At 44.0% G+C, this 12,978-nt stretch overlaps 1 protein-coding gene across 1 annotated transcript; it reads right to left on the bottom strand.

Annotated features, from left to right (window-relative positions):
- Positions 1 to 8,198: 8,198 nt before the first annotated feature.
- fgf20b (fibroblast growth factor 20b) lies at positions 8,199 to 12,948 on the bottom strand. Its single transcript, XM_028009014.1, has 3 exons — positions 11,108 to 12,948; positions 10,722 to 10,825; positions 8,199 to 9,404 (listed from the first exon to the last, which is right to left on the bottom strand). The coding sequence occupies exons 1-3, from the start codon at positions 11,391 to 11,393 to the stop codon at positions 9,159 to 9,161; spliced, it is 636 nt and encodes a 211-aa protein (XP_027864815.1). The 5' UTR covers positions 11,394 to 12,948; the 3' UTR covers positions 8,199 to 9,158.
- Between the last annotated feature and the right edge of the window lie 30 nt (positions 12,949 to 12,978).

Here is a 12,978-nt window from a genome sequence, read left to right as displayed (position 1 = left end):
AGTTTTGATCAGAATGATGCACATTAACACTTTAATATGTTTTATAGGTTTTTGGTGTGTTGGTTTTACCCAATATGGATTCTTTTAAAGTAGCATCTTTGAATCTTAACGGGGCGAGGGAAGCTGAGAAACGTGCTTTGATTTATCAAACATTGAACCAAAAGAGAATTGATGTCATTTACCTACAAGAAACTCATTTAGCTGAAGCAGACTGGGTCAGAGAGTGGAGGTCATTTTTTAAGCTACGGTCCTCCCAGAGTGCAGGGTGGGCTTCCTGTTCTCTAAGGCTTTCAGCCCAAACTCTACCGAAGTGGAACACGTCGTTCAGGGGACGAGTCTTTTAGTCAAAGCAAAGTTTGATCGTTTTAACATGGTTTTTATTCATATTTATGCTCCCATTACCAATGCAGAGAAAAAGCGTTTTTTTGAAGAAATTGGGGAAAGGTTGGGTGATTGTGGGTCTGAGGATTATGTTTTTATAGGCGGGGATTTTAATTGTACTGAAAATGAGTTTTTAGACCGTAATCATGCAGAGCCGCATCCAGCAGCCCAACATGCTCTGCGACAGCTGGTCTGGTCTCACGGCCTGGTGGACGTATGGAGGAGGATGCATGCAGGCTCCAGGCAGCACACATGGTCCCACTTTAAGGAAAACTGAATCTCTTTAGCTCGTCTTGATCGTATTTATTGTTTCAAACACCATTTTAACGTGTTTAAAACATGCCAGATTTTACTGGTGGCTTTTACGGATCACTCGTTGCTTTTAGGTCTTTTTATCAGAAACATTTTACCCAGAAGCGCTTACTGGCATTTTAACTCAGTTTTAACTTATGATCAAGGTTTTAAAGAGATTTTAAGTTATTGTTGGACTGGTTTTAGACAGAGGAAGTCTGATTGTACCTGTCCGAGACAATGGTGGGACTATGGGAAAGTTCAAATAAAACTGCTGAGTCAGCAGCACACTCTCAATGTCACCAGTGACATCACCGGATCTATCAGAGATCTGGAGATGAACATCATGGAATTAGAACAACTTAGTGAATCCACAGGAAATCAAGAGCACATTGAAGCTCTCAAATCTAAAAGGCTAGTTTCAGCAAACCTGCTGGAAAATAAAGTCCAAGGCGTAGTGGTCAGGTCCCGGATCCAGAACATCACGGAGATGGAGGCTCCATCTGGCTTTTTCTTCGGCTTGGAGAGGAAACACGGGCAGAGGAAGCAGATCCACTCTCTGCTGTCGGACACAGAGCAGCAACTGAGTGAACCAGGGCAGATCAGGAGGAGGGCTGTGGAGTTTTACCGTTCTCTGTTCCACAGTGAATACAAAGAGAACGAGAAACTGTTCAGGGAGTTCTGGAGTGAACTGCCCCAGGTCTCCGAGGAGACCAACACCGAGCTGGAGCGCCCCCTGGGGCTTCAGGAACTAAACACAGCCCTCCTCAACATGCAGGGCCAGAAGACTCCAGGCATTGACGGCTCACTGTGGAGTTCTACAAGGCCTACTGGGACATTCTGGCCCAAGACCTCCTCGGTGTCTTCAAAGAGAGTCTGCACACTGTTCACTCCCTTTGTCTTGCTGCAGGGCAGTCATCACCTTGCTACCAAGAAAGGGGAACCTGCAGGACATCAAGAACTGGCGCCCTGTGTCCCTCCTCTGCACCAACTACAAGATCCTGTCCAAGGTTCTGGCCACGAGGCTGGGAAGAGCTATGGAGCAGGTCATCCACCGGGATCAGACCTATTGCGTCCCCAGCAGGTCCATGGTTAACATCTACCTAATTCGGGACGTTTTGGAGGTCTCCGGTTTATTATGTTTACAAACTGGCTTGATTTCACTGGATCATGAAAAGGCTTTTGACCGCGTTGAACACGGCTTCCTCTGGAAAACCATGAGGGCGTTTGGGTTCAGCGAGGGTCTTATTGCCAAGATCCAGGTGCTGTACAGTGACATTGAGAGTATGCTGAAGATCAACGGTAGCCTGTGTGCTCCTTTTAGGGTGTGTAGAGGCGTTAGACAGAGCTGCGCGCTCTTAGGGATGCTCCACTCACTCTCCCTGGAACCCCTCCTTCAGAAAATACGCTCGAGTGTTTATGGTTTGGTCTTACCTGGTTTTAAGAACAATATGGTTTTATCTGCCTACACTGACGATGTTGTTGTTTTTATAAAAGATCAGCAAGATGTCACTATTTCAACCCAGATCACAGAAAAGTTTTCTGTCTTGTCTGCTGCAAGGGTGAACTGGGGAAAGAGCGAAGCCCTGGCCGACGGCGAGTGGTCTGCTGGGCTCCCAGTTCTCCCTCCAGGTCTTGTATGGAAGAAAGATGGTTTTAAATATCTTGGTGTGTTTTTAGGCAGAAAAGACATTGTAAGTAAAAACTGGGAGAACGTCGAGCAAAAAATAACAAACAAGTTGGCAAAGTGGAAGTGGTTGCACTCCCAAATGTCATACCGGGGCAGGGTGCTGGTTTTAAATAATCTTATCGCTGTGGCGCAAGCTCTCCGTTTTAGACCCACCATCTGGTTTACCTGTAAAAATACAATCAGAGACGGTCAACTTCTTCTGGAACGGTCTACATTGGGGGCCACAGTCTGTTTTGTTTTTGTCAAGAGAGGAGGGGGGCCAGGGCCTTGTCCACCTGACCAGCAGAACAGCAACATTTCATTTACAGTTTCTTCAGAAGTTCCTGACAGGATCTCCTGTGTGGAGGGATGTGGCCAGCTGCTGCTCTGTTTTTAACTGATTTTAGTCTTTTAAAGTTAAAGGGGTTGCCTCAGTTTTATCAGAGTGTTTTTAAATCCTGTGCTTTTTTAAAACTGCGCAGATCGAAAACGCAGAATTCTCTGCATTGGCTTTTAGAAGAACCACTAGTCTGTGGAGCAAGACTGGACCTCCGTGACAGCACCATGCCGGGCCTTTCTGAGGCGTTGTCCAGGTCCAGGACGGTGACCCTGCGGCGGTTGGTGCAGGTGGCTGGACCAGATTTTTCTAACGTCCAAGAGGTTGGCCCGCTGCTTGGGGTCCGGTCCGCCAGACTGGTGTGGCGCTTCCTGGAGCGGGTGAAGGAGCGGATGGCAGCTGAGGAGAGGCGACTCCTGCAGCTATACATCACAGAAAAGTGCCTGCCTGACCCGAATGACCCGTTCCCAGATAGGTTCCTGGATCCGGATTTTGAGGAGGACAGCGGTCCCCTGCTACACTTTACGTACTCAGGGATGGACTTATGCAAAACGAACCCAAAAGTACTGAACCAATGGTGTACAAAACTCCTGACCAAGAGAACTGTCCACAACAGAGCAGTGACTGTATGGAGCGACCAACTCGGAGGACAAAAACCTCAGTGGAGAACTTTATACCAGCCGCCAATAAAAAAACGGACTGGTGACCTGCAGTGGAGGATTCTTCACGGCGCCATCACAACAAACTCGTTTTCATCGGTCATCAGTCCTGGGGTTTTAAATGAGTGTCCTTTTTGCAAATTCTCTGAGAGTGTGTTTCATGTTTTTATGGATTGTGTACGGTTAAGTTCGTTTTTAAAATTTTTTAATGAGCATTTTTAACCTCTTTGGTTTGGTTTTCACCAATTCCGTTTTTATCAACGGTGTACATTACAGTCGAACCACTAGTTTTAAATCCCAGATTTTAAATGATTTAATTTACGAAGCAAAGATGGCTATTTATTTAACTCAAGGGGACAAAATGCAGGAAGCTGGACCTGAACTTGATGCGGTGGCTCTGTGGAAGGTTAACATCAAGGCCAGGATGAGGTTGGAGTTTTACTTCCACAGACTCACCGGGGATCTGAAGGGTTTTTAGAAGAACTGTGGGGTTTGAAGAGGGTTTTGTGCACCATTTCTGATCAGGGAGAACTAAAATATAACAAACTGCTAATGTAAATATATATATATTTTTTTAGTTTCCTTGTCCTGATTATGTAATGTTTTTTTATTGTTAAATTACTGTACAATAAATGTTTTGTTAAAAAAATATATCTTCTTCTACTTTTTTGTTCAGCAGCACCTAGACGTCGCTGTTTTCTGCTAAAGTCTCCATGGAGACGCAAACAGGAGCGTATTTTCCACCACAGCTGGCAGCTTAGCAGTGCGGACTGTCAGTGAATCAGGTGTGTTGCTGTAATTGCCACTTGCAAACGACAAAAACAACAACAAAAAAAAAAAACAGAAGAAGGAAAGAAAATCTTCCAGGCGTTTTGACACAGTAAATTGAATAAACCCCAGAAGCAGGAACGCGTGGAGCTTACATTCCTTCTGGCCACACGAAAACAAGCAGAAAACGAAACGGAACAAACAAATAAAACATCGAAACTGACGCTGTTGATTGGGTGGACTCTCATTAACAGCCTGGAGAAGCCATCCAAGTGGATAGCTCTATACTTACACTTCTGCCCGCTGTAATCCCGTTAAACACGCGTGCAGCTAATAATTTGTGCGCACAGCAATTTTACTAAGTAACAAACAAACAACAAAGAGCCTGAAATCAATAGTTGCAGGATTGCGACGACACGAAGTTGCAGACGCCGTCCCCTCTGCGCAAAACACACTCTTTAGAAGTGGGGCCCCTCGCTTTAAAGCAACAGGTGAGCTTCGCGCGGCACCTCCCCTGTCTTTCCCCAGCGAGGCTCTCTAAATATAGAAATTATGCTCCGTGATAATTGGGGGCAGACAACAAAGCCAGCAATATTTCCACCCTCCTCCTCTTCCTCCTCCTCCTCCACCGCCTCTTGTGTTGCTGCTGCTAAGTCGCATCTCCAGCTGGCAAACAGCAGGGCCCGACATCGGAGTCGCTGAGGGGAACACCTGCGTTGGCTGGCTGGGGCGGTGAAGATGGATGAGGAAGATCACTGACTTCCACACCTGTCCGTTTGTCCCACGCCGCATACGCCTTTGATACTTACGCACACACACCTACCCACACACACACACACACACACACACACTTGGTTCGTTTTCTTCGAGAGTCTGACGAGGCGCTGAAAGTCGGGGATCGTCCGTTTAAGTGTTTTTTTTTTTTCTGTGAGAAGCAGTGGAAGACCACCTGTAGCAGGAGGAGGAGGAGTAATGTGGGGAACCAAAAGAAAAGAAAAGCAATCTGAAAAGCAAAAACACCAGTTAAACAGGTGCCAAAAAGCACTTGTGGGCATCAGGTATCACAGGTCAGGATTTGCAGTGTTTAGAGAGAGATCACCCTGAAAATCGTCAAAGGGAACACCGGGGAGGTGGGGATGTGAGGTGTGTGTGTGTGTGTGTGTGTGTGTGTGTGTGTGTGTGTTAACACGCTTTGATTTGCACACTTTTCACAAGGTGTAACTCTAGACTTTGTCAGAGGGGGGAAGAAAGAAGAAGAAGAAGAAGAAGAAGCAACAACAACACAAGGCTGTGATTAATGCAGGACTCATCAACTTGAAAAGCTGCAATAAAAACTGCGTTTTTCCCCCCCTTCTTTTTAACAAGTAGTGAAAACAACTGTCCAAAAACACCAGACGCACCTCCACTCCCCCCCCCTTTCTATTTATATTTTTCTTTTTGCATGCTTAGACGATGGACGGGGGATGTCCAAGAGCGCTCGGGTTGTAATATACTCCTGAGTGCTGCCATTAATCGACGGCAAGCCGCCGGAGCTGTGAGGTGTGTGCGGGTTGGGGAAAGCCCCCCCCTAACCCCCCCGGCCCATATCGAGACACCCCACTGACTCACAAAGTCACAGATCGCACACGGAGCTTTTCATGCTCCAGCACAGGTCTGCCGTCAGCCGTGAAGGAAACCTGCGTGGAGAATGCGTGGCTCCTGCTGTGGGGGGGGGAAATCGATGACAAATTCTGGAAAGTTTTCTCAGAAATGTAGATAACAAAAAAAAAAAAAAAAAGAGAGAGAGAGAGAGAGAGGCAAACATGGCCTACTTAAGAGTCTCATCTGCCTCTGCTTCCACTGTTTAATACGATGTGTCAACAAGTGGCGTCTAACCCGGTCACTTAATCCTTATCGCTCTGACCTCCACTTTTATTCATCTGCTTAACGCTGCAGAGCCTCAGTTAAAGGTCAGGTTTTATTTGGCCCCGATCGGCTGTAGCGCGGATTCTCCGGCCACAACTTTCTGCTTTGAAGTTTTTTCTTTTTTTTTTTTTACGTTCGCGCCGAGTCTGTCGGCATAACAGCGTCCATAAAGAAAGACAACACTGATCTCGTAAGCGGGTTTACATGTTTAAACTCTGAAAGTCAAAGTCAACCACTAAAACAGAGAGAGGGGGAGGAGGTTGTTTGGTTTTTATTTTTTTTTAAAGTCTGTTAAAAGTTAAAAGGTTTGGTATTTTGACAACAGTGTCAATTCCAGACTAGAGGGCAAACAGTGAAAAGAAAAGAAGAAAAAAAATCATTTCTGGTCTAAATGGAGGCTTCTGGTCAGAAAAATTTGTTTAAGTCATTTATTTATTTATTTTTTTTACTTCAGACACTTTCAAAAGGCACAGGCCAGTTTTGTGGGGTCAGTTTGTAATTAAACAGTTATGGTTTGAAATCCTCTTACATCAGAATTTGCTTGTTTAACTGACAAAGTGCTACAAGGCGAAGAAAAATGCCACATATATTTTATCTGCTGCTCATCTCCAGCCGTCAGTGTTTCAACTGACCGTGTAATTGCGCGAATTGGATTTACGGAAATAAATTTGCTTAATGGAAATACGGCAATTGAAAAAGAAAAACAACAAAAAAAGACCTTATTATTGTTGATAAAGTTTTTGCACTAGGACGAGGTGGCTGTATTGAAATGAGTGTATTTTGCGAAATTGAATTAGAAATGACTATTTTCTTCCCGCATCACAAGAGTCGCATGATCAACAACGGGATGTTACTACAGGAGAAAACCACGAAGAAGAAGTAGACGACAGGAAGTGGTAGGAGGATAATGGCGCTGGGTGGTTTTTTTTTTTTATCTCTTGGACAAACTTATTCACTTGTGATCTTGAATGAGTTTCTTATTAAATGTAAACACGGCAACTGTTCCCCCCTCCCAGCCCCCATTGACAAAGTTTTACACACATTTGTCATGGAAACGCAGCTAATGGGTAACAAGCGGGGCTCACCATGGACAGGTCACAGCCCAACACGGGTCAGACAAATATGTATGCACATTTAGAGAGACATGACTTGTTCTTGTAATGTGGGAGGAAGTCAGAGTACCTGGTGTGTGTACATACAGTATATATATATATATATATATATATATATATATAATGTATAAACATTGGCATTTAGTTTACAGATAAAAATGAATGCATTGTGTATTTGGTAATCAACCTCTAATACAAACTGTCTTCAGACATGGCCATACTTGGTAAGATGTTAAATCTCGACGTAAATCCAGTCGCGTTGTGAAGGCCTCAAAGGTTTGTCAGGGAACTCTAGTGAACAAAAAGCTTCACGAACATCAACAAACACAGGTTAGATAGGTCAGGGAGAAAGATGTGGAGGAGTTTAAAACAAGGCCGGTGTTATAAGGTAACAGCCAAGTATGTGAATCCCCTAAGAGTGATGTTTAATCCTTCAACCGACAATGGAAAAGAGGGTAGCACAACATGGTTGTTAGCCTGAGCTAACAGGCTGAGTGAAGGGCCTGCATCAGGGAATCATCTGGGATGCAAACTGCAAATAAAATGCTAAAAAAAAAGAAGAAGAAAAGTTGAATAGTGTGGCATGCTTTTGAATTCAACTCCTTTTACTTCAATACACCTGAACAAAATCCAATGCATTTAATTTGCCTTCAGAAATCTCCAAAGCCATATAAAGAGCTCACCAATGTGTACATTACATAATATATTCCCGGTATCAGGCTACATGCTAATGCTGGAAAATGTTGAGTTTTTGAAAGTTTCCATTAAGCCATCAATACAGCTTAAAGTCCTTTTATTCAGGTGCCAGAGAAGGAGGTGTAGGAATAGTAGTAATGCAGCACTTTCCCCCCTCCCTCACTTGTTGCTGAGCACTGGTGGTCAGCTGGCAGAAAAAGAATGCTGCCACATCATTTCCTCATAAAAAAAAAAAGTTGACTGGAAATATTTGCAATTTGTGAAAACCACAGTCATGGTGAAGCCTAAAATGACGACTCCCGTCACTCCGTTGCAGTTTTCATACCGACGTCGTTTAGCACGATTAGCACGTTTACTTGAAAAAAGTAATTAGGCGTGTGTTTGTTTCATGCTTTTTATTACACCTGAAAGATTTGTCACATTATTTTCAAGGTCGGAAGAATAATTCTGTTTTAAAATTTGCACTAATAAATCGATTTGGATCATTTTTGTGGTAAATATTGTGATAGTGTTTAATTTTTACTCAGTGTTGCATCGTGGCGTCCCTATCTGATGCGTTACAATAGCATGGCCATAATTACTAATTAAAAAAGACATACAATTAAAAGCTGGGAGAGAGTACATGTCAAATTCGCAGAGATTTTCAAAAAGTTTTACAATTTGGATCAAATTACATAGCATCACTGGGTATCACTCTATCACTTTATACCTATTTTTCAGGTATAAAGATCAAAAAAATATAAAATGACATGGTTCCAAGTGGGGATTGTTTTTCTTTTCTATATGGCGTGATTCTACCTGTAAAAATATATTCTCCAATAAATAAATATATAAAGATAAATATGTGTGTCTAAAAAAAAAAAAAAAAAGAATAAATAGACTTTTACACTTTTCAAAATGTCTCGACACAGGTCTGAAATAAAAAAAACAAAAACGAATTCCTTCAAAGTCCTTCTCAACCAACGGCAGGTTCTCGCTCGAAGAAAAGGATCGCCAGGCAAATCCGCAGCGGGACTCCTGGGCTCCGCTTCCCTGCTCGTCCCCCCTGGACTCATCTTGGGACGGGATGCTCCGGCCTCCAGAACAAACGAGCCCCTCATGCCGAGGCATTCTAGCCTGTCTTCGTGGCCGCTGAGAGATGGCCACTGTGCATTCCTACAAGATGCCCCCTCCTTCCCCTTCTCTCCCCCCCCACCCCCGGTGCCTGTCATGGTCCGCCATGCCTGCGCCCGGCATCGTCTCGGCCTCGCTTTTGTTTTTGCTTCTTTTTTGTTATTATTTCGCTCCCTGCCGAACAGGGGCGTTAAAGCAGCTACTCCCCGATCCGGGACTTTGGCGTCTCAACTGTGTCCCAGGATATCCTTATACAGTTCTGGCACTCTCTCTGGGTCCACGGGCCTGGGCAGGAAGTGTGTGAATTTCTGGTGCCGTCGGGATTTCGTCCCGTCCCTTGGAGTCCCGTCTTTGTTTAAAGCCACAAAGTAACGTGTCCCTTTGTCCCCGTGTTTGTAGAGGTTGGACGAGTAGGTGTTGTACCAGTTTTCCTCAAACTGCTCCCTGAAGACGCATTCGGCTGTGAGCTTTTCCTAAAAAGAAACAAACAAACAAACAAACAGACAGACAGACAAACAAAACAAAAAAAAGCAGAGGTTTTGTCTCAGCAAAAACAAACCAAACTCCTGTTACGGCTCTTTAAAGGGGTGAAAACGGCGGGAACAAAGGGTCATAAAGAGTTTGATGGGTCTCTATGAATTGCAAACATCTATTTATTTCTGGTAATTTAGGTCAATTTCCAAACTCAAATTGAAAAAAAGAAGGTTTCAACACAGAAATATTACGCTAGGGTCAAGTCATGGCCTTCGTAGTCATGGAGACGAAACAGTTGTTCAGCAGACAGTCCCTCCAAAAGTAGGGACGCTGAAAAATGTCATTGGTACGGCTGCTAGCTGGTCACAAAGTGTCCTTACCAAAAATAAATAAATATATATACAGTACAGACCAAAGGTTTGGACACACCTTCTATTTCATTGGGTTTTCTTTATTTTCATGACTATTTATAAGGCAATAAATCGCACTTATTAACCTGACAGGACAGGTTGACCTATGAAGTGAAAACCATTTCAGGTGACGACCTCTTGAAGCTCATCAAGAAAATGCAGAGTGTGTGCAAAGCAGTAATCACGGCAAAAGGTTGCTACTTTGAAGAAACTAGAATATAAGGGCTATTTTTAGTTGTTTTACACTTTTTTGTTCAGTGCATATTTCCACATGTGTTATTCATAGTTTTGATGCCTTCAGTGTGAATCTACAATGTCAATAGTCATGAAAATAAAGGAAACTCATTGAATTAAAAGGTGTGTCCAAACCTTTGGTCTGTACTGTATATATCAATGGAAAGTTGAGTGGAAGGAAAAACTGTGCTAGAAAAAGGTGCACAAGCTTTGAGAGGACTGTGAATCAAAGCGCATTCAAGTCTTTTTTTGAAAATAAGTTGTAAGCTCGGGACTGCAAATGCAATACTTATCACGATTCACATGTACTTTATCATCTCTGACATGCACTACAACCATTCAAATAATAATTAATACAATCATTTAAACATCCAACAGTCACGCCTCACAACAGATGCAGGAATATATAGGTGAATTCTTCAACATCAAATGTCTCTATATGCGACACAAAAATGCAGCTGGAATGCGAATGTGTTCAAACTTAGCGTAAAGCGGAAACCAATATTCAAGTTTAAAGAGTATCATCGTTATAAAACATTTCTGTTTAACTGCATCTCACGTTTTCTCGACAGAAGGAAGAATTTCTGATTTCAAGTTCAAGATATGAAAAGTCATCCTCACTTTCCTTTTTTTGTTTTTGTCAACATTCATCCAAGGAGACGCGGTACTTACAGAGCCATAGAGCTCCCCTTTGTCGTTCATCCCCAGGTAAAGCCCGCTGTCCACTCCTTTTATGCTTATCAGTCCCACAGCGAGGCTTATGAATTCCAAAATACCTGCAGAAGAATAACACAGTTGTTCTGCGCATGATCAAAGAAGCTCGGAAAAATCTGGTTTCAGCTGCGACTCCTCTGACTGAATCCGGTCAGAATATCCCCGCGGCTTGTTTTGTGTTTTCGTTAATTTTACGTGGCTAAAATTGGAACCTGTCGTCTACGTGATTGGATTATACCGACTCGATCGACTTGAACAGAAAAGTGTCGCGTAAAGAGTCCTGACTGACGTTTGACCGTGAACTACAGCGCTCTGAAAACGCCGATATGGATTTGAATATTTACCATGGCGACTGTGGTCCTTTCGGGTCCCCTGCACCGTGCCGTCCGGAAGTATTTCCAGATGAAACCCCGTCCTGCAGTACAGCTGCCGCCTCCTCAGAATGCCCTTTAAGTGCTTCAGATCCGGCGTGGTCGGCAGGTACCGCCTGTCCCCGGGGGCGAGGTGGGGCTCCCCCAGCAGAGTCGGCCCGTACCCGGGAGGCGTGAGAACGAAATGGGAGCCGACGTGAACGACGCCGTCGATGCCGTGCAGGACGCCTCCAACTTCCCCGAGAGTGGCGGCTGCCATCGCGTCAGGGGCGGGGGGGTGGAGGGGTAAAGTTCAGCAGGTCCGGTGGGAGCGCTCTGGCGTAGCGGCGGACCGGGATGCCGCCTATTGCATGTTTGTGTCCTCCGTCACTTAGCGCACGTCCCCCCGCGGTGGCGCGGGGAAAACACTCGCCGCTTCCCCTCCGCCGCAGAGAGAGTTGGTCGGATGGAGGCGGGCTGCAGTCAGCGGCCGTCGGCGCTCATGTTTGGACACCTGTCCGCAGCGTCGGCCGGCGGTACGCCTCGGAGGAAGCGGTCGGTGCTGGCTGCAGGTGAAGCAATCCCTGGAGGTCTGAGCTCAAAGTGGCTGGGTTGGTGAGGCAGGTGTAAAAACCACAGCGCTAGTGATGGGCGTGCCCTGGCAGGCGATTTTTAACCCCCCCTTCTCCTGAGGCACGGAGCAGAAGAGACACGGGAGATATGGGAGGAAAAAACACTACAGCTGCTTAAATTTATACCAAGCATCGACATTAGTTTAGGACTCAACCAACACTGTTCTTGTACAGAAGAAGATTGGGGCCACAGGGGGGAAAAAACCAAAAGGATTCTGAGCTTATTCTGAATTCTGAGAAGAAAATACTCAGCAAATTATAAAATAATCAAAAATATATTTGATTCTAAAGCTTTAACTCTCCAGGAGTCATCATGTTCTGCAACTTTGTTTGTTTGTGACCCTTATTTTTGCCATAAAGTGAAACTCGTCGATTTTGAAAGTCTGTTTTACAAGAGTGTCCTGGGATGGATATCCAGCAGCAAAACCAGATGAAAACAAGACAATTTCAAACACGACTCTAACAAAAACAAATCACATAAAACATCTACAGTCAGTGGTTTCTGTCCCTTTGTGATTGCAGAGCCCTTTGAAACTATTCGATGAAACCGTAGCCTCAGTCATTAGATCCTTCTGCAATTGGTTCCAGTAATGAGGTGCGGGATATTTAAAGGCTTTCTGTCTTGGTCTTTGGTTCACACAGAGAAACAACATATTGGAAATGAATCTGTAACCACTTGAACTCGTTTGGATGTATAAAGTGTGAAGATGTTGAGGCGACTGACTTTAGTCAGACCGTCCGACAGCTGAGTGGAGTTGACAATAGTGAGTTAGCCCTTTAAGATTTGATGTTCTGTAATAAAAAAACCAATGGACCAACGCAAGCAGGTGGTGCTGAAACTTTGCTCTGTGACTTCCATTCTTCCTCTAGAATCTAGTAAAGATATTAAATATAAACATGATTTAAAACACAAAAAGTGGGAATCAGGGGGGGAGAGAGATCTGAATCTCACCTCATTTTCAAGCTGAATCCTGGTACAAGACATAAAAAGCCTTAAAAATGATATTTGAATAAACATATCCAAACTCACAAACTATGTTTCATAGAAGTTACCTGGAGTGTAGAATAACACTATCCAGATTTGACCAGTCCTGCTTTGTAGTTTTTCCATCCTGGATCATGTTCAAAGCAGCAAAAAAGCCTTTAAATTTAGAACATTATCATTCAATTTAGTCTGTTTTCTTAATTACTTTTTGCCATGTTTGTAATTATTTAGTTTGTTTTACCACAATA

The sequence above is a fragment of the Xiphophorus couchianus genome, chromosome 23 (assembly GCF_001444195.1).
Source record: "Xiphophorus couchianus chromosome 23, X_couchianus-1.0, whole genome shotgun sequence".
In the NCBI taxonomy this organism is placed as follows: domain Eukaryota; kingdom Metazoa; phylum Chordata; class Actinopteri; order Cyprinodontiformes; family Poeciliidae; genus Xiphophorus; species Xiphophorus couchianus.
Note: the sequence above shows the minus strand (reverse complement) of the source record. Positions and strands in the feature narration are given on the sequence as shown.